The sequence below is a fragment of the Python bivittatus genome, unplaced genomic scaffold (assembly GCF_059951505.1).
Source record: "Python bivittatus isolate LINGU-HERP-01145 unplaced genomic scaffold, Pbiv_v1 ctg000610_np1212, whole genome shotgun sequence".
NCBI lineage: Eukaryota > Metazoa > Chordata > Lepidosauria > Squamata > Pythonidae > Python > Python bivittatus.
In genome coordinates this window covers 9,505,797-9,527,789 of record NW_028277088.1, presented here as the reverse complement: position 1 = coordinate 9,527,789, position 21,993 = coordinate 9,505,797, and the positions used below count along the sequence as shown (strand labels likewise).

General features: G+C 37.8%; 1 protein-coding gene across 2 annotated transcripts in view; it reads left to right on the top strand.

Moving 5' to 3' along the window:
- The window catches only part of ESYT2 (extended synaptotagmin 2), a 69,289-nt gene that overhangs the window by 6,190 nt on the left and 41,106 nt on the right, over positions 1-21,993 (top strand). For both annotated transcript variants that reach the window (XM_088150835.1, XM_007431295.4), the window contains exons 2-6: positions 11,940-11,981; positions 13,983-14,117; positions 15,920-15,996; positions 18,519-18,591; positions 19,049-19,138. In XM_088150835.1, coding sequence (XP_088006961.1) covers positions 11,940-11,981; positions 13,983-14,117; positions 15,920-15,996; positions 18,519-18,591; positions 19,049-19,138 — 417 coding nt within the window. The remainder of the gene's footprint in view (positions 1-11,939; positions 11,982-13,982; positions 14,118-15,919; positions 15,997-18,518; positions 18,592-19,048; positions 19,139-21,993) is intronic.

Below are 21,993 nucleotides of genomic sequence, written 5' to 3'. Positions count from 1 at the left end.
TTTTTGTGCCTTCAAGTCATTGTTGACTCCTGGTGACTGCCTAGACCAGTGTTTCTCAATCTTGGCAATTTTAAGATTTGTGGACTTCAACTCCCAGAATTCCCCAGCCATCATACTCGCTGGGGAATTCTAGGAGTTGAAGTCCACAAATCTTAAAATTGTTAAGGTTGAGAAATACTGGCCTAGACTAATCCTTGCAGTTTTCTTGGCAAGATTTTGGAAATGGTTTGCCATTGCCTGCTTCCTAGAGCTGAGAGGGTATGACTGGCCCAAGGTCACCCAGCTGGTTTTGTTCCTAAAGCAGGACTAGAACTCACAGATTCCTGGTTTCTAGCTGTTGCCTTAACCACTACACCAAATTGGCTCTCTATTTTGTAGTTTATGATGCATAATCTAAAATAGTGGAATTAATGAATTATGGAGCCGGTGTCCAGTTTATTTGGAAAGTATTAGGTTGATGAAGGCTAACTTGCAGAATGTATTTCTATATGAATTTTCTCTGAGGAACGCCACCTCAGGTTCAGTGACACTTGTTCCCAGGTAAGCATGTATTAGCCTGCAACCTACGTGTTAAGTATCTATCAGAGCTAACTTCTAATACTGCTACCACATGAAAATGATTTAACTAAAATTGTGCTTGGGTAGTATTTTGAATAAAAATTAATACATCACCTATGAACAATTGTGTTTAATGATATTCTGTCTTAAGACCATGATTTCATTCATCCTCATATTTCACCTGAAAGATGAATCAAAGTACCTGAGTGATATCTTTGTTTTGTGCCTGGGTTTAATCTGTGTGTTATGCATCTGATGTGAAATTAATTACCACAGAGGGAGTGAGTAGGGCTGTACAGCATTTCAGATTCAAAGAGAAAAAGGTGCTTTGGAACAAGGGGCACATGATGCACTTGTAAGGAACTTCTTAAATCAGAACCTACCTGGAGCTAGCAGCTGTGCAATCCTCGCAGAAGACTCAGATGCTTTAAAGAGTTGCTGACAGGTGCTGCATGAACACTCCTGCATAAATATAGTACAGTGGTACCTTGGTTCACGAACTTAATTCATTCCGCGACTTTGGTCGCGAACCAAATTGGTCGTGAACCGAATCAAATTTTCCCATAAGGTTCAATGTAAATACGGTTAATCTGTTCTGACCCCTCCGAATTTGGTCGCCAACCGATTTTTGGTCGCGTCCCGAATCAAATTTCCCCATAAGGTTCAATGTAATTAAGGTTAATCCGTTCTGAACCAAATGTTTTTTTTTTTTAAACACAAAAATATGACACAAAGTAAAGCACGAACAGAGAGAGAAAGCTAACCTTGCTCGACGCGACTTCTAGCGTGGAGGACAGGAAGGTGGGTGGGGAGGCGGATATTGCTTGGAGGGAGAGTCCCCCTCCCTACAGGAAGCCGTGACCACATGTCACGGGAGGGAAAATGGCCGCAGATCCTGTTCGTCACCCGATCCGGCGTTCGCGAATGGAGGCAAAATTTTGCGAACGGAGCTGTTCGTGAACCGAATTGTTCGTGAACAGAAGCGTTCGTGAACCGAGGTACCACTGTATTTAGAAATAAATGCAAATCCCACAAAAACAAATGACAATAAAATGGTTTCAAATTTTCTACTGCTTTACTGTCTCAGTTGAGTTTAAAACTTGACACATAGGAATGCATATAACTTTAAAAGCACCTTTTTCCACATGAAGTGCAAAGCACTGCACAGTTTTTAGGGTGAGTTCTGCTTTGCTATATACGTTCAGGTAAAACTTGGACAGCTATATCAGAGATGCTTTAATTTGGATTCTTACACTGAGATGGGATTGATTCAAAGGCCTCAGTAGCCCTTCCTGTGCTGTGATGCTGTAACTCTTTGATGCTGATTATTGCTTGTAGCAAAGGATGTAGTTGATTAATTACAGAAATGAAATTTCATTTAAATTTATTTTCATTTTTTTAAAGGTACATGCATTCCATTGTTTCAAGTTTTTAAACACAAGTGAGACAGCAAAGTAACTGAAATGCTGATACCATTTTATTGTCATTTGTTTCTGTGGGATTTGCACTGTGTATTTCTAAATACCGTATGAACAATGTGTTTCTGCTAAGGTTAATAGATAGACTGTAGTGGCTAAAATAAGATATTCAAATCTTTCCATCAAATTTGAACCATTGTATTTTTTTGGGTAGAATATGTTTACAGAAACGTCTGGAAGAAACATAGACTAGCATTCTCTTCTAGTGAGTCAGTGTAATATGTTTTTATCTGCAGCTGTAACTTTTCCAGTAGTAATTTAGACTTTTACATTGATCTCAGCTATGTTTCCTTAGAAATGAATTCCATTTACTTCAGTGCAATTTTCTTGCAAATAAGAGAAAATGCAAACATTTTCAGAGAACTAGGTTTCATTTAAATTGGCCTGTATTCCAAGTATAAATACCTAGAATTGAAATGCTAAACTATAGTAGAAGTTATTTGCTTTTCTAATGGAATAAAGTACATTGACTTTTTTGCTAAAAATGAGACACTAGTTTGTCTTTGGCTGAAAATAACGATCGTGATGAGCATTACATTGTAATTTGGCTGCCCTTATCATATAGTATTGTTTATTTATATTTCAAATTGTGACTTACATTTTACTAGTTTAAAGGCAAAACCCTTTGCACATTGAAATAATTTCTTTATGATGGGCAACATATGTGAAATGTATTTTAAGTTGCATCAGATTGTTAATAGTGCATATATCAACCAGTGTAATTCTTAGCATTTTGCTTCAGGATATTGTTTCTGTAATCTTTATATATCATGTACAAGTTTACCGTCCTTATTCAGGTTTAGATATATTGTGTAACTGTGAAGCAACTTCCATTGCGCTATTATCAACAGTAGTTTACTCTTAATCTCCTATACAGTAATACAGTTCTAAAAATATAAGTGCTGTGTATCCAGAGTATGTGTCAGTACACTGTGTCTACTTCCAAGTTGGTGGGATGTTGGCTACAGTATAACAGCTTGCATAGAATATCATAAATATGCTTCAAGTGAAACTAGGCTTTGGTTGCATTTATGGGCCAAAACTTACTGATACTGTCTTTACTGTTAGCATTTGGCATGGGTATGATTAAGGTTACTACCTTAGTGTACTCCTTTTTGATCTTACTAAAAACGTTAAACCTTGATTGACCAGGGTCCTGATGGGCAATAGCAATCAATATCTATGGGCCCATTTGGTGATAACCATAAAATTTGAAAAGGTTGTGACTTGGAACAAGTAAAAAGAGGAGTAAATGGTTAAATGTCAGTTAACAAATGAAATGGAAGAAAATATTATGTATCTGCAAAATTAAGAGAAAGGGAAAGAATGTAATAGGAATGAAAGTAATCTTGTTTTATGAAATGGATGAATGTGTGCAGGGAAGTGGAGGTTTAATTATGACTGAAAAGGCTAAAATATGTCAGAATTGGTGTTGTCTAAGGTGTTTTGTTTCCATACTCTGGGTAAATATGAAAGTAGGAATCCATAGGTTGGTGATAGTTGTACAACATTATGAATGAATGAGATCCAGTTTGTTCTGAATATACAATTTTAATCTATTCATAAATACGTATGGCAAAAGTACAAGTTTAAAAGCATGACTGATTTCATTGTTTATGATAAAAATTTGCATAACATGAAAAGGAATAGCACGAGGGTCTGTCTGTTTGTAAAACTATCCAGACTTAAGTTACGACATGTTCCAAATTGCATGTTCTGTGCACTATGAAATGCCTTTGCCATTACAGTAAAGTGATAATCCACCTCCAATATCTTCCTATATCATTGCTGTCTAATATAAGTACAGTAATACCTCGGTTCATGAACCCTTCTGTTCACGAACAATTTGGTTCGCAAACAGCAGTGTTTACAAAATTTTGCTTCTGTTTGCAAACTCCGCATCGGGTGACGAACACGACCCGTGGCCATCTTCCCTGCTCTGACACGTGGTCGTGGCTTCCTCTAGGCGAGATCACGGTTGCAGACAGACACGTGCTATGAAGCTTTTTGGTGTCGCCTCAAGCAAGGTTAGTGTTCTCTCTCTTCATACTGTACTGTACTGTACTTTGTTTCATATTTTTGTGGTTAAAAAAAAATACATATGGTTCAGAATGGATTAACCTTATTTACATTGAACCTTATAGGAAAATTTGGTTCGGTTGGTGACCAAAATCGGTTGGCGACCACATTCATAGGGGTCAGAATGGATTAACCTTATTTACATTGAACCTTATGGGGAAATTTGATTCGGTTCACAACCAGAATCGTGGAACGAATTAAGTTCGTGAACCGAGGTACCACTGTACTGCTTGTTTATATTGCCTGCCCAATATAGCTGGGAAGCTGGGGTGACCCTGCTTGAGAGTATGTAATCCTAGGTGCACTCCCAGCTTTCTTCACTTATCCCTCCCACGAACACATTCTCTGCCTCCCATCCCTAGCCAAAATGAGGCAACATAGCAGGACTTGGGGGGCGGGGGAGAACAGTAGTACAGATAGATAATTTGGAAAATACATCTCCTGGCTCTTCCTTTCTCCTAATATATCCAAGTGTGGATATATACATTATTTAAAGAATTAATTTGAATATTTTTTCTTCCCTCCACATTTCTTTCCTTTTTGTGTTTTATAAGCCGAGAACAGGGATCAACTCTTTTTTCTCATTAATTATATATAAACTGCTCTGACAGCCTTGTTGACTGACAAAGTGTGATAATGGTGCTTTTTGAGTTTTTATGTATAGTTTATATAACCATTTCTTTAAGAAAAGTGTATTGGTTTTGATATAAAAATAGAACTAGGTGATATATTCCAAATTATTTTTAATTTTACTTTCTAGTGATTTTGTCAAAATACTGTTTTTTTTAGGCGGGGCGAAGCTTACATGGGGATTTGAAGATTAGATTATAAATGTAATGGGATATGTTTTGACAAAGAATTGTTCCTACTTAATGCATTAAAAACTAGCATTTATGATACTCTTATTATTCCTAAGACCAGAGATAGATTGGAAGTTATCTATTTTTCATTTCTTTTTCTTTTACCTTATCTCACCTTTTCTTTTCCTTTTTTTTATAATTTGTATTTTCAATTTTCTTTTTCATTTCTAACTTTTAACTTTGTAATTTTAAAACCCCAATACAATATTCTAAAAAAATACTGTTTTTTTTTCTGCCATGTGTAAAACAGGAATACCATAATAGGCTGCAAATAACTTGACAATTATATAATTCAGCCTTCTTCCCTAACAGTTCCTCAAGGCATTCAGTTTGATAGTATCACACATCTTAAGCCTTACCGACTATACATTACAAAAAGAGTGCAGAAATCAACATGATTAAAAGTGTATTTGCATATTTTTACCTTTGAATGTTTGAGCAATCTTGGCATTAGTTTCAGAGGTAGATAGTAGTTAAACCTGTTCTGTTCTCATGTATGCTGTTAATTTTTTTGAAATTAACACACTAAGAGAACTAAGCAGCTCTTTACGCAACTGCTCTTCAGATACTGGGTTTTATAGTCAAAATAAGTTTGAGGTAAGAGCTTTGAAAGAAGGGAGCATGGTAACTTGTTTGCAACACGGTAGTAGAGAAAACTATATATAGTTCCTCTTGAGGTTCACGAAGGGAATTGTTTTAGAAGCTGCATGCCAACCTACTCTTCTAAAGTAGAGCCTGACACCAAAATGAGTCGGCTTGCTCATATTGGAATCCATCTGTTTTAAATCAAAGTGGACTTTTAGAGTTCTGATTGAAAAAGAATTCAACGATCTGAACTTGTATCTCCCTTCCACTGGCAGTGATTTCCTAAATGTTAATCAAAATGTAAGTTACAAGAGAAAGTTTCCTAAATGTATAGTTAGTACAGTCATCTCTTGCAGGTACATGGCTTTTAGCTACAGTGGTACCTCGGGATACGAACTTAATCTGTTCCGTGACTCTGGTTGCAACTCGAGTTGGTCTCAAGTCGAGGTAAAGTTTCCCATAAGGTTCAATGTAAATCCGGTTAATCCGTTCCACCCTCTGCCCGAGTTTGGTCGCAACCTGAGGCAATTTTCTCTTCAGAGCCTTACTCCTGCCAAGCCTGCTCTGCATTTTCTTTGGAGCCATGCTAACACACACACCAAAAACCTTCGCAAAACACCACAAAACACACCACAAGCCTCACCGAACGTCTCCTTGCTACCGTGACCTCACCCACAGGAAGCCGCGACCACGTGGCAGCAGGGAAAATGGCCGCGGATCCGGTTCGTAAGTCGAGGCGAGTTTGTAACCCGAGGTAAATTTTTCCTGCCGAAGCTGGTCGTAACCCGAAATGTTCGTTAGTAGAGGCGTTCATAACCCGAGGTACCACTGTAATCTGCAAGTCCTTGTCTAGAGTTTATGTAGCCGTTTAAAAGCTTTTATTACACAGTGGGATCCCCAATCAGTACATGGTTGGGTACTTTTTTTGTTAAGCTAAGTGATGCAGATTTTCCAGAAAATGTTGAAGTGGAAAATTTTGAACCAGGAATTTTTCACATGGCAACTTGCATGGGATAATTTTCAGAAAAGAAGGTTCACTTTGCATAGGGACTGTTCCGATGCAAATGCATATTGGATTGGTTTGCATCAGACAACTTGCATCATTAGTGATTTGGAGCGGGAGAATGGCTGTGGAAGAACAAAGCACTGGAAAAAATTCCCATCTCAGGTCATTGCTATATCTATCACTTTCACTGTCTTGTTAGAGGAAGCTTTAGTTTTGAAAATAAGCAGTAGATTACCCCTTGTCCCAGATACAGTAAGCTACATACAACAAGCATAACATGTGGCTGTTTAAAAATCTGGCAATGTGTAATGGTATTTAGGAAAGACCTTGGGAATGGGCCAAGAGACACTGCCTAGGGAACTATCAGATAAGAGACAGCATAGCCCACAGCTGGATAGTGGGTGGCGCAAGAGGCTCAGAGGTTTCGCTGGCTGTAAAGGAGACGGGGAGAATTGCACTTTCAGACTTGCAAGGTTCTGTTAATGTTGCTTTACAGTAAAGTAGAATTAGCTCATCTGGTCTGTTTCCTATCTGGTCTACCTAGTAAGGCTGACAAAATGTGACCAAAAATCTATTGTGGCCATTAATTTAAAGACTACGCTGCCATTTACTGTAATAAAATCTGATAACCTTAACATGTGGCAAGCTATGTAATCCCTCCTTGTGTGAAAAGACTGAGAGACATGAGTGTGGGCATTGTATTCCTAAAAATATGCATGTAAAGAGGATATTTTTCACAAAAATGAACATTGGTTTTATAGAATACATAGAATTCTACAGTTCATTCTGTAACTTAAAACTTGCTCTGAGGAACTTTTTTGCAAACTTATAACACATCTTGAAAGAGTAAGTAACCTTATGGAGGTTACTTATTAGGACTGTGTACTATGTACTGTGACAATAATAGAGATATTGATGGCAGAATGCTATGTCAGTCCTCATGCAACCTTGCAAATTTTTAATTTGTGTTTTTCTTGTCTTTTTTTATCATGTGTACAGTGGGGCAAAAAAGTATTTAGTCAGCCACCAATTGTGCATGTTCTCCCACTTAAAAAGATGAGAGAGGCCTGTAATTTTCATTATAGGTATACCTCAACTATGAGAGACAAAATGAGAAAAAAAATCCAGAAAAACACATTGTCTGATTTTTAAAGAATTTATTTGCAAATCATGGTGGAAAATAAGTATTTGGTCACCTACAAACAAGCAAGATGTCTGGCTCTCACAGACCTCTAACTACTTCTTTAAGAGGCTCCTCTGTCCTCCACTTGTTACCTGTAGTAATGGCACCTGTTTGACCTTGTTATCAGTATAAAAGACACCTGTCCACAACCTCAAAGAGTCACACTCCAAACTCCACTATGGCCAAGACCAAAGAGCTGTCGAAGGACACCAGAAACAAAATTGTAGACCTGCACCAGGCTGGGAAGACTGAATCTGCAATAGGCAAGCAGCTTGGTGTGAAGAAATCAACTGTGGGAGCAATAATTAGAAAATGGAAGACATACAAGACCACTGATAATTTCCCTCGATCTGGGGCTCCATGCAAGATCTCACCCCGTGGGGTCAAAATGATCACAAGAACGGTGAGCAGAAATCCCAGAACCACACGGGGGGACCTAGTGAATGACCTGCAGAGAGCTGGGACCAAAGTAACAAAGGCTACCATCAGTAACACACTATGCCGCCAGGGACTCAAATCCTGCAGTGCCAGACGTGTCCCCCTGCTTAAGCCAGTACATGTCTGGGCCCGTCTGAAGTTTGCTAGAGAGCATTTGGATGATCCAGAAGAGGATTGGGCGAATGTCATATGGTCAGATGAAACCAAAGTAGAACGTTTTGGTCTAAACTCAACTCCTCGTGTTTGGAGGAGAGAGAATGCTGAGTTGCATCCAAAGAACACCATACCTACTGTGAAGCATGGGGGTGGAAACATCATGCTTTGGGGCTGTTTTTCTGCAAAGGGACCAGGACGACTGATCCGTGTAAAGGAAAGAATGAATGGGGCCATGTATCGTGAGATTTTGAGTGAACACCTCCTTCCATCAGCAAGGGCATTGAAGATGAAACGTGGCTGGGTCTTTCAGCATGACAATGATCCCAAACACACCGCCCGGGCAACGAAGGAGTGGCTTCGTAAGAAGCATTTCAAGGTCCTGGAGTGGCCTAGCCAGTCTCCAGATCTCAACCCCATGGAAAACCTTTGGAGGGAGTTGAAAGTCCGTGTTGCCCAGCGACAGCCCCAAAACATTACTGCTCTAGAGGAGATCTGCATGGAGGAATGGGCCACAATACCAGCAACAGTGTGTGAAAACCTTGTGAAGACTTACAGAAAACGTTTGACTTCTGTCATTGCCAACAAAGGATATATAACAAAGTATTGAGATGAACTTTTGATATTGACCAAATACTTATTTTCCACCATGATTTGCAAATAAATTCTTTAAAAATCAGACAATGTGATTTTCTGGATTTTTTTCCCCATTTTGTCTCTCATAGTTGAGGTGTACCTATGATGAAAATTACAGGCCTCTCTCATCTTTTTAAGTGGGAGAACTTGCACAATTGGTGGCTGACTAAATACTTTTTTGCCCCACTGTATTTCATAGTTGCCCTTTGACTAGGTAAAATTAGAGATGAGCTAGATCAATAGTAGAATTCCTATTTTGGGATGCTGAAACTGCCACTTTAATCCTTGCCATTTCCAGATAAAATCAGGATTGAAAAGACCATGCTCTACATCAGGCCTGCACAATTCATCAAGGAGAAAGGGCCACATAGATCAGTGTTGTCCAAACTTGGCCACTTTAAGATGAGTGGACTTCCAGACATGCTGGCTGGGGAATTCTGGGAGTTGAAGTCCACTCATCTTAAAGTGGCCAAGTTTGGACAACACTGACATAGATAAATAAAAAATCCTTGTGGGCTGCAAAGAAATACCTGGAGTGCCAATCAGCTGTTCTGTGGCTAGCAGAACAGTGGAAGCACTGGAGTTGGTGAGGGTGATGGAGCTTGGAGGTGCTTGGCAGCATGTCTTTCGGGGCAGCATCAGCATAAATGTACTACTTTTTAAAAAAATGGGTCACCCAAGACTGTATGGTGGGCTGGATGTTGTGCAGATCTGCTCTACATTCTTGGAGTCTACTAGCAGTCATGTGAAGGGGGGAAAAGGGATTTGGCATTAGGAAGCTTTGTACATTTATATGAATCCTGCTGTCTCATTTCAGTGTAGCACTGACCAAAAATCTATGCCCATAAGTCATGCATCCTTTTAAAAAAGTTTTTAAAGCAAGTCTTTGCTTTAAAAACATTTTTAATAATTTCAACTATGGTATTTAGGGGAATTATTTTTGTTGACTTATGAGTAGAGGTTTTCTTAAATGTGTTAAATCCTAAAATTGTGAAAATGCATGCTTGTTCTTACTTTTTTTTACCACGTTAACCGCAAACTCAAGGTCAATTTGACATTGGCAGTTTTTAAAATCTGAATGTTGCAACCCTTATGTGCAGATAGAAGAAATGACTGTACATTAAAGAAAATGTCAGTTGTCACTTGAGAATTTCCATATGCCTCTTGATTGCTTTGTAGATACTTATAATCTTATAATATAGAACTTATTCCTTTTGGCAATGAAAATAAACTCAAATTATGAGTTTATTCAGACCAAAAAGGAACTTAATTTTCTTGGGGTGGAATGAATAGATCTGAATGTAAGTTGTATGGAGACATCGCTTGTAGCTGCCAGCTGCATTGGACTTGACCCTTGTACTTGAACTCTGTATAAATAAAATATTGTATAATAATACTTAGAAGCATTCAATATACATTATTGATAGTTATTGATAGTTCTCATGTACTTAAGCAGATTAAACATAACCATCAGCCCTTTTAGTCTGTTGCGAGTTTGAAACAAACAAAAAAACTATATGCAGGCAGTTTTGAAAATCTGCTCTTACTGTGGGTCAATCATCGGCTTTAAGTTTGTTTTTTCCTGCAGTGAACCAACAGCATCAATAAAAATCCCATTATTGAGTGCCAGTTAACTGATAAGAGTACCCCTCCTCTCTGCAATGCTGGTAAACTATTAGCCTAAGTGATCTCTTGTCTGTGGGTCTGAACCAGTTAGTTCAGCTTTAATGCTGGTTAAGCATGGCTTAAGGCTGCTTTTGGTATAGATTTTAGCTATGGGCAAATGCCTGTGTAAACCTCAGCCATTGTGATAGGAATGTGTATCAGGTGGGAAAGGTTGAGCAATGCCTCCCAACTGTTGACAGTTCTTTAATTAACACTCTGAACAATTTTTGATAACCATTTTTTATCAAACCTTAACATACTTATTTAATGGTTCCATGCATATAATCCTTCACAGAAAAGTCTCCATCAGTTCTATTTTAACTCTGGTGACTACATAGATGTGTGTGTATATTGACAACAATATAGAAGTGGTTTGCTAATTCCTATTCTGCCATTTTTACTTTCCAGTTTGGTTGATCTATGGCATATAAACCCAAGCTCTGTCACTCATCCAGAGGCTTATCTTTGTAGTTTAGCAAATCATAGTTTCTTGTGACAAGTGAATCAAAGTACTGTGGTTAGCATGTTATATATTATGCTTTTACATCATTTGAAGATATAATATTTAGAAGATCACCAGTCAAACTATCTGTAGGGTTGAGTTTTTCTGTGGAAGAATGAGGGTAATATAAAATTATACAAATTTAAGAAATTGGCAAAATACAAAAATGATTCCTGTGAACCAATTATAGTGATGAAAATTACTTTTAATGCATCAAGTCAATATTTTAGCAAAGGATTCTCCAACTGTGGGTCAGGGGTTACAGGTATTTTTTTAAATCTTTCATATTCCACCTGATCAGGCTTATGTAGGCAAGTAGGAGCACTAACCAAACTCACTCTGGGTTCTGCTCCTCATTTTGCCTGTGCAAACCTGCAGTGTGCGGCAAAGTTTGAGAATCTATGCAATACATAGGTTAAAAATTAGTTATTAAAATGATATCTTTATTTCTTGCCCAGACCTAACACCTATGAAATTATTAGTTTTATTCCTGGGGGAAAAGGGTCGCACAGTCATTTAGATTGTGTTTGAGAAGCACTGCCTTAGCAGTTGAATCATGTCTTCTGTATGTATGAATTAATGCTAAAACCAGATATACCTTATTTATGCAGAATCACCATGGCCATATCTCTTGTTCATCCACTGCTGGATGGGAAAATTGTAGTCAATGGCTACTAATGTGTTTGAAGCAATTTCCTATTTTCAGATTCCTCCATTTGTGTTTCCTGGTCATTGTGATTTTCTTTTTGGAGATTTTTTTTCTTTCTTAATTTGTAACTTTTTTCTTTAAAACTAGGTTCACTTTCCAGATACTGAAAGAGCAGAGTGGCTGAATAAGGTAAGCTGCCATTCTTACTCTTTAAAAGACTTTGTAAAAGTATGCAGTGTTGTCACAAAATAGATTTCTCACTTGGCAGGCTTTTATTATACTATGCTGGATCTTCCAGAATCTCAGAGGCTTTTTTGTTGGGCTGGAAAGTCTGCTAGCAGTTGTACAAAAGCAGTTGTACAGAAAAGTTCTTCATCTTTCTGAAATTGTAACTGTAATGTAATATTAGCTAGTTCTTATATGCTAATGGAATTTTAAAAGGAAAAGTGATTGATTACGTGTCATGAAGTTGTTGCCGACTCTTAGCAACCACACAGATTTATTTATTTAAAAGGATAATTAGAGAGAAAAAAATATAAAATTAATAATAAGGCAGTGTTTTCATTAGGGCAACTCAAGATTTGCAAAATAACATGTTAGCTTTGAGTTTGGGAATACTTGGAAGTTCACGTCCTGTTTTGTAATAGAAAATCTTATGTGCATAGGTAACTGTAGGCAACCAGACCAGGGAGGGGGGTTCACATTATGATATTGTAATGCACGTCTAATCACTTTCCTCCCTATAGGCACTTGTGATTGTACAGCTTTAGAATTCTGTTTCCTTCCCAGAGGTACTCTGACACTGTATCCCCAGAGAGGATAGTGTTATAATTTGTAATTAAATCTGGGAACTGGTAGGTAGATTGCCTAGTGTAGATCCTGGTCTTTCAATAATTTGGACAACATAAGGCTGCTTGATTCTGTGATTCAGTGAAAGTAATACAGCTAGTTCTATATCCGTGAATGGTTACGCATCTATGTATGTGTGCTATTAGTGTCCCTTCACCAGAACACTTGTCTGTACTTGTATGTTTTATATTCATCTATATTCACAATTTTGTAGCTATGGAAATAGACCGTAACGTGTCCTGTGCTCTTGAATTCACCTAATTACTACACTGCTTATTGTCCCTTTTCTTCATTGTGATTGGATGTGAGTCAGTATTCAGTTAAGGATCCTCCTTCTCTAGTGTAATAGTCTTCTCAAGCATAGAACAGGGTAAAGTATAATTATGTCCAGCTAAAGATTTTAAAAATGAACTCAGTTGACAAAGGTAGCATATGGAGAACTGCAGGCAAAATTTGAGAATAACCTTTATTGAAATATTTATAGGCTACCCTTTAAAAGAACCCAAGAAGGTAATCTGTCTATGCTGTAGACACCCAACCTCACCAGGGTCACACCGAGATATCTACACACAACCATAATACAGTGGTACCTCTACTTACGAACGCCCCTACTTACGAAATTTTTGAGATACGATCAGCTCCGGCCCCCAAAATTTACCTCTACTTACGAATTCGCCTCGACTTACGAGCCATTTTTCCGCCCGTGCCACGTGGTCCGCAGCCATTTTTCCGCCTGTGCCATGTGGTCCGCGGCCATTTTCCGCCCGTTCCACGTGGTCCACGGCCATTTTTCCGCCCGTTCCATGTGATCCGCGGCCATTTTCCGCCTGTTCCATGTGGTCCGCGGCCATTTTCCGCCCGTTCCACGTGGTCCGCGGCCATTTTTCCGCCTGTTCCACGTGGTCCACGGCCATTTTCTGCCCGTTCCACGTGGTCTGCGGCTGTTTTTCCGCCCCTGACACGTGGTCTGCAGCCATTTTTTCTGCCCTGCCGCGTGGTCAGCTGCCGTTTTTCTGCCCCGACGCGTGGTCCGTGGACACCGGAACGGATTAACGGTAATTACATTGAACCTTATGGGAAAATTTACTTCGACTTGCGACCAACTTGACTTGCGATCAGAGTCACGGAACGGATTAAGTTCATAAGTAGAGGTACCACTGTATACAGTAAAATACTATGTAGTAATAAGGTAGCATTAAGAGGCCATAAAAATAAGAGACTGCTAAGGTAAAGTGATATAAATGGGAAAGTATATACAAGGTCACATTTTTAATGAAATGGTGCTAATAGCATGATCATGGATTAACACTGAAAACTTAGAGGTTTCTTTTCCTTTTTCAGACAGTGAAACACATGTGGCCTTTCATTTGCCAGTTTATCGAGAAGCTCTTCCGTGAAACAATAGAGCCTGCAGTGAGAGGAGCAAACAGCCACTTGAGTACTTTCAGCTTCACAAAAATTGATATAGGGCATCAGGTATGCGTTTTCTACATGGGAAGCTAGGATGAATCATCAGGTATATCGAGGTCATGGCTTTGCTTTTATTTAACATTCAGTTGGAGTCGTTGGACAGGGAGGCAAACCAGGAACTATTGAAAAGGCAAAAGCAATAATTTGGTACCCTGGAAAAATGAAAATTCTCTGGGTGTGTTTATCTGAATATTGATTCCTAGAATCAAGATACAACATTTATATTCTGCCTATTTTGTACAACTCAAGATAGTATACATAATGCCCCCTCCTCCTGTTTTCCCCATAACAGCAACCCTGTGAGGTGAGTTGGGCAGAGAGAGTGACTGGCCTAAAGTTATCCATCTGGCTTTGGTGCCTAAGAGAGGACTAGATTTCATGGTCTCCCTTACCTTAACAGCTACACCAAGTATCTTACTCTTTGTTTTGTTTGGGCTTCAGTAAATTCTGCATAACTATTTGGAGATGGGGTGGGGCGGGGCGGGGTAGGCTGATATACTTCCTATCTTGCAGGTATTGTATCAGTTGTTTGATTGCTATGGTGATAAAAGGAGTATTAATGCCCCAAAATGTAAACTACTCCTATTACAGGATTATTCATGTTTTTGAACATCAGTGCTTGCAGTCTAAATATATATACTGAATAAAGGTTGCTCCATTCTCCTTTGGAAAAATTTGCTCAGAGGGCAGGCACATAATCACTAAAGCTTCTGCTCAGGGCAGATTTTGTTTGCTCAGCTCAGCTTTGTTGATTTAAGAACCTGAAGCAGTGGGTGCCCGGCTCTGCAGATCATATTGTCCGTCTGTGTATGGGTGTGTGTATTTAATAATGGTGACTAACAACCATGCACTTTTATTAAAAATAAGTTAAAAGATATCAGTGAGCAGGATGAGATTTGAGTTTTGCACATCACATTCAGAGCTGAGTCATTTATGCTCCTAGGTGATTTCTCATCATACCCATGCAAGCTTAATATGGTAATAGTATTTCCTAAATTCAAGCCATTCTCCTAGTATTAATGATGAAAATGAAAGTGCTTGTTACTAAAACTTCCTTTCCTGATTTCCTGGATGCGATTGCTATTCAACAGTGGTTGCCTGGTGAGTGCCTTTTAAAATACATATACCGTATTTTTCTGACAATAAGACGCCCCCATGTACAAGACGACCCCCACTTTTCCAACCCAAAATTAAAAAATCAATATTTTAAAGATAGTGCAGAACACATTTTTATTTAGTAATTACTTAACATTTACCTGATACACTCGGTGGGAGGAGGTCCAAACCGTCTCTGCAGCTCTATTTCCAGGCTCTTTTGCATAACTGATTACATTCAAGCATGAGTGAAACTGCAGATAGCTTGTCTCTGCAAACAGCCTTCCTCTAATTGGTTTGTTCAGCATCAGCTGACGTCAGTTACATCAGGCTCGTGATTAGAGGAAGTCTGTTTGGGAGACAAGCTATTTCACTTGTGATTGGAGGCTAGCAATAGGAAGAAGCCTCTCTGCAGAAACGAAGTTTGGCAGTTTTGCAACCGCGATTCTCGGCTGACTTCCTTGAATAAGACCCCCTTCAGTTTTTAGGGTAAGGATTTTAGAAAAAAGTATTGTCTTATAGTCGGAAAAATACGGTATGTCTTTATAGTTCAACATAATGATCTCCTCAGCCTGCCATAGTATTACCAGTTCTGTAAGCATCTGGATCTGTTTTCACATAATACAGCATTTTAAATAAAGTGAAAGAGTTTTACATTTAAGCATCATTCTTATAGACCTGTTGATCTATTAAATTGGAAATCTTTATTTCAGCCCATTAGGATTAATGGTGTGAAAGTGTATACTGAAAATGTGGATAAAAGGCAGATCATTTTGGATCTACAAATCAGGTAATCTTGTCATAGTATACATATATTGTTTCTTTAAGTTTCCTAAAATTTATTCTTCATGGCAAAAATGTTGCGAAATGCTTACTTCTTGGAGAAAGAAATGTCTTTTAGCTCATTAAAAAAATAAACACACTAAATGTTAATGGGACCAGTATGCAACATTGAGCTGCTACCCAGAAATTAAACTAGCAGAAATGACACGCCACCATTCTATAGTACGACAGCAGAATAAAACACAGATGTGATTCTTGAAAAACAGGATAAATAATTTCTTATCTTGCATGCCCATAATATGGGAATCAATTTCTATGTATCCAGCTTTTTCATTATAGCACTAATGAAAACAATAATGAAAAATTGTCAGTGTGTGTTTCTTACAGGAGTTTAGTCTATATTCATTATCCCATCATTGCTATAATTATCAGGGGGAAAAAAGGTTTGTTTCCAAATACCCCCTCTTCCCAGGTGTACCTCAGAGGAGAAAATAATAGAAGATAGTATATTTGGAAACAAGCCATTTTCTTCCTGTTAATTATGGAACTGAAAATTTTATTTATTCCATTTATAACCTCCTACAGTCTAAGCAATTTTTGACAGTTAGTAATGAAATAATAAAATTTAAAGTGAATTATTAGAAACAGTCTACTCTCCATTAAATGGAAATCCCACATTTTAAAAACAAGTTTTAAGATACTGTAATTAGCAAATCTGGAAAACATATACTTAGTTTTTGTGCCTTGTTTTTTTTTTTTTTTTTACCTTTGGTTTTAGCTACCTAAACTATTCAGTGCTATGTAATAAAAGTAAATATGCTACTGGCTGTGTTTAAATTAGCTTTTAGAAATTTGTTCAAATAATTTGTAAATCACATGTTATTTGCTTTGAAGGAGGAAAGCTGTGTTAGTCTGTGGTGGCAAAAAATCAGACTCTAGTAGCTCCTTTTCCAACTAACACTTTTATTAAAAGGCATAAGGTTTCATGAGCTGCAGTTCCCTTCATCACATACATAGAGTGGCTAGAGTGAAGTAGGATGTAAATTGGGGTGAGGGGGATTGAAAGGAAGGGAAGACAGGTGGGTTATCAGATTACATGTGAGCCATATTACAAGTACCTTACCAGTTATCAGTTGTAATGTGTCAAAAACCCTTTGCATTTGTTGACACCTTCTGAGATTGCCTGAAAGATTTTGATGTGAGTTCAGTAATTTCTCAGTGTTGGTGTTAAAGTCTCATTCTTTCAAAACAGATACTTTATGGTCTGCAGTAGAGTGTTCTGGGAGGTTGAAATGCTCTAATATTATTTTTGTCCTTGTTTTGTGTCCTGATGTCAAGTTTGTGTCCATTAATTTGGTTGGGCAAAGTTTGTCCCATTTTTCCTATATAGAATCCAAAGGGGCATTTGCTGGTGGGTGATGGCATATATCACATTGGAGGAAGAGTGTATGAAGGGACCCCTAATTTTCTGTGTGTACCTGTTGGGGCCTGTGATGATGTTGTTGGTGTAGGTGTTGGGGTAAAGTAGACATCTAGGTTTCTTGCGGGTGTGGTTTGTGTTATTTGCTCTTACACTTCTAGGATGCTAGAAGCTTCATACTACAACACTGTGTCATCTAAAAATGATATATGTTCTGATGAAAGAATAGATCTAATTTTAGCTGCTGTAGTGGTTCCTCTTTTCATTCTTTTTTTTGGCCAACGGACTCAGTTTTGCATTCTGAATGAACAAATACTCTTGATGCTACCATCCCAGATGAAATGCAATGTAGTTGGTGTATTCTTGCTAATTAATATTGAAAGTAAATCCCTTTTGCTTCTCCCCTTTCACACAGTATGGAAAATAATAATTTTTAATTGTGAGAGTATTAATGAAATAAAAAGCAAATGTGGGGGGGGGTGTTCTCTGTAAATATGTAACAGGTCTGTTGGTCATGTCTGGGATCTGCAGATTAATTTAGCTGTAAATAGTTCACAGCCATTATGCACTCAGCGGATAAAGTGTTCTGCTTCAGTCAGTGTCCAAATAGTAGATCATGTTTCATGTAAGCTGTATTGCAAAGACTTAAGCCAATCCATATGGACCTGAAGGGCAGCAATGTCATTAATTAATTGTACGGGTATAGCCAACTAGCCTTGAAGGAAGGAAGGAAGGAAGGAAGGAAGGAAGGAAGGAAGGAAGGAAGGAAGGAGGAAAGAAGGAAAGAAGGAAAGAAGGAAAGAAGGAAAGAAAGAAAATCATTGTCAGCTTCTTCAGCAATTCCTATTTTTAGGTTGCAGGCTGATGTTTACTGAAACTTTCAGCGCTAATTTGGTGATTTTGCTATGGCGGTTGTTGTGTAACATATACAAGATAATTAAAGGGATTTTTATGTCTTAACCAAGCCACAATGGGTACAGTCTTGCCATAATTTAGGAAAAAAATGATTTTTTAAACATTTGGTGTCCTAAAATTGTTATCTTAAATGACCATTTATTAATGGATTGTATGTGTAGTACAATATTATAGTGTTTCCTTATATCTCTCAGTTTTGTTGGAAACTGTGAAATTGACCTGGAAATCAAGAGATACTTCTGTAGAGCTGGTGTGAAGAGTATACAGGTGAGTTTCATTTTTTCCTGTCTATTATACCTTATTAGCAGTACAAATTTCCATAAATACATCTTCAGTCCTCAGCTACAACTGAAATGGTATAGTTTTATTCTGTTTGACATAATTCTAGTTAGATCTATTAAGAGACTTCTTCATAATATATAACTCTTCTCAATACTGTATCTTCAATTCATGGTTAGTGCTGTGTGTGTGTACCTTTGAGTCAGTTTTTGACTCTTGGTGACTGTATGGACTAAGCCCTGCAGTTTTTTTGGAAAGATTTTGGAAGTGGTTGGCCACTGTCTGGTTACTAGAGCTGAGAGAGAGTGACTGGTCCAAGGTCACCCAGCTGACTTTGTGCCTAAGGCAGGACTAGAATTCACCGTCTCCTGGTTTCTAGCCTGATGCCTTAATCACTACACCAAACTGGCTTAGTGCTTTGACCATGGCTGTTTTTTTTTTTTAGATTCATGGGACAATGAGAGTTATATTGGAACCTCTGCTTGGTGATATGCCCTTAATTGGAGCACTATCTTTATTTTTCCTTAGGAAACCAGTAAGTAGAAAATTCTAGATTTCTTTTTTCTTTATAACTGTTGTAGCATAACACTGTAAACTAAAATTTCTAAGAGCTATTGGTAATTGACAAGTCCTTGGCTCCTCTTATAATCAGCAACAATGATATTGCATCCAAAGCTAGAAATATGGCTTGTACCTCCCTCAGTAGTTTGTAAGCCAGGGTTTGTAAATTATTTCTGGAGTCTAGGCTCAAAGCAGTGCAAAACCTTTAAATATAAATTAACATGTTTGCTCAGGACTAATAAATCAGAGTTCTGTTAGAATATCTGTTAGACAACTGTCATATTGAGCAAGCTTCATAATTGTCATGGCAGCTATGATGTCTGGAGCCAGAAGACTTAAGAACAGCCCCCTATGAATATTGTAGTTTTCCAGGATCATGGTCCTAGGTTTTTTCAAAACCATTAAAATGAAGCTAATGTTTATAATTTGCAATAAAGTAATACAATACTCTAAAATATTTAATAGAATAGAATTCTTATCTGTCCTTCCTCCAGAATGACAGTTTGAAGCAGAAGTTTTATTACAGCCATTTTCTATCACTTGGAGCTTCAGTGGCTACAGCAAGAAAACATTTTCTGTACTATTTTGTCCAGAGGGAGAAAAGTTGGGTTAGTTGGCATCTAGTAACGTTTTTTTCTTCTCATATTTTCCAGGCCAAAGTAACAGTTGGCAATAATTCAGTGTACTCTTTAGTCAGTGTCTGTTGCTGGCTTTGATGACTATATATGGTAGCACTGCCTAAATTAATAGTTCTGAACATACTTGTCTAATGAATTTGCTTATGTCTTCTGTGGTTTGTAAGCCAAAGATTTTGTCAGACATCTCCTGCCTTGTATTTCCTATAAAATCAGTCACTGTGGTAAAGTAACAGAAGATGGTGTGAATGACTGTTAGATGCTTATTAAAATATCTTTAGCAAATACAAAGTGAGTTAGAAAACAGTCATCACATTTTTCTTATAACTTTTCTTCCACTAAAGGTTTTACAGACTGTACATATCTGTGTTTTGCTTAAGCTATTAGATTTCTACAGTTCTATATTTAGTTCACATTGGTAAATTAACTTGCTTTTTGCAAGCTGCAAATTCTCTTTCAGGCTTAAGCTAATTTGAGTGTATAAAGAACAGAACAGGCCTTCATTGTGGAAACAATTGAACCTTTGCAAGTTATTCATGTTCAAGGCCTTTGGCCAGAAGTCCCTGGTGTAGAACTTGTAGATGCCAGTGGGCCCACTGATCCTTTCATTGGCACCTATCATACACCTTGCCTCTATCTGTTTATATTTTTTTAAAAAAACCTTTTAATTAAAAAAAAAAGCAAGCTGGCATGCTGTAAAGCAGAGTGCCAGCCATCAATATCATCTTTGTTGTCAAGACTGCCTCTGAGTCTCAGATGCATCTCATATTTCTTAGTACATAAAAATGCTGAGTAGTTATATTGTGTGTGTGTGTGTGTGTGTGTGTGTGTTTATGTCTGTTTATTGGAAGTGTGCCCATCTTGCTCAGAAAAAAGACTAAGATAAGTGGGTAGTAGAGAATATCCCCTGGGAGTAGTTGAAACCATTCCTTAGTGCTTTTTAATTAGGTATATCTCCCATGACAGCCATTTTGTTAATGGGGAAGCCCTTCCTGCAGCTATTTTGCAAGATTATTCACAACATCATCTCAAAATTCTACAGTAAATGGGCCTACCAGCTGAAAAAGGGTAAGTCCTGACTTATGCCTAAATTCCTCAAACAGATTGAAGGCATAAAACTACATCTGATCTGTATGATTTCAGATTACCAGTGGAACTTCATATAAGTCACTGTTTTAGTGCATATAAATATTCTCTGCACATAGAAAACTGACAAGTCAGTTAGCAGATTAGATTAGATTAAAACCCATCTCCTTGGTATGTAACTTTCTCTACTTGGTCTATGAGATACAGTATTTGCTGTATGAAACGTATAGTCCAGACATTGATTTTACAGTTAGTAGACTGTTTATGAGAACGAGTCTGCAACGATACACACTTTTCCTAATTAACAAATACTTGCTTGGGGTAATTTACTGTCACTGTCTAAATTTAAATTCTTCAGTTGGAGAAAGTCAGTGAACTGCAGTTTGGATCACTGACATGATAAGTTTCCGTGCCCAGGAAAAAGGGAACATTTATTGCTGTCTTTGATGGGTGACGTTGCATATCTGCAGCCTGGAAATCAGTAAAAAGCATAGCTTCTGTAAGGGAAAACTAAGGAGGAGTCAACACATGCCATTATCAGAGAAAGATCTTAGGGTAACACAGAGATGCATTAAGCTGAACAAGAGACACAATTAATTTGTTCATCCATATTTATACTGTACAGTATCTAAATTGCATCTGAAGAAAGTTCTAAAATCTCCTTGTATTAATGTGTACTGGAAAAGAAAATAACCATCAAGTAGCTTATGTTATTGTTCTATATCATATATAGCGTGGAGATGGCTAGCCCCATAGAGGCCTGCTGTCTTCAGCCCCAGATCCTTCATCTTCTTGGACTCTCTTTCTCTTTTTTAGTAATGTTTTTAAATTTTTATGTTTCATGTATTTATATGTATTTATGGTTTTAATGCTTTGTGTGAACTGCCCAGAGTCCCCCATTGGGGGGAGATGGGCGGGGAGAAATTTAATAAATAAAATAAAAATAAAAATATCTTTATCATAGATTTGTATATAAAATTGACCATCGTGCACAAATACAGAAGTCAACATTGGCCATTATGCTGTAAATTCTGCACCATGATTTTCTGCATTAATAACGCAGCACAGGGTGAATGAATTTGTTTGTCTAAAGCAATCTTCTCCAGCC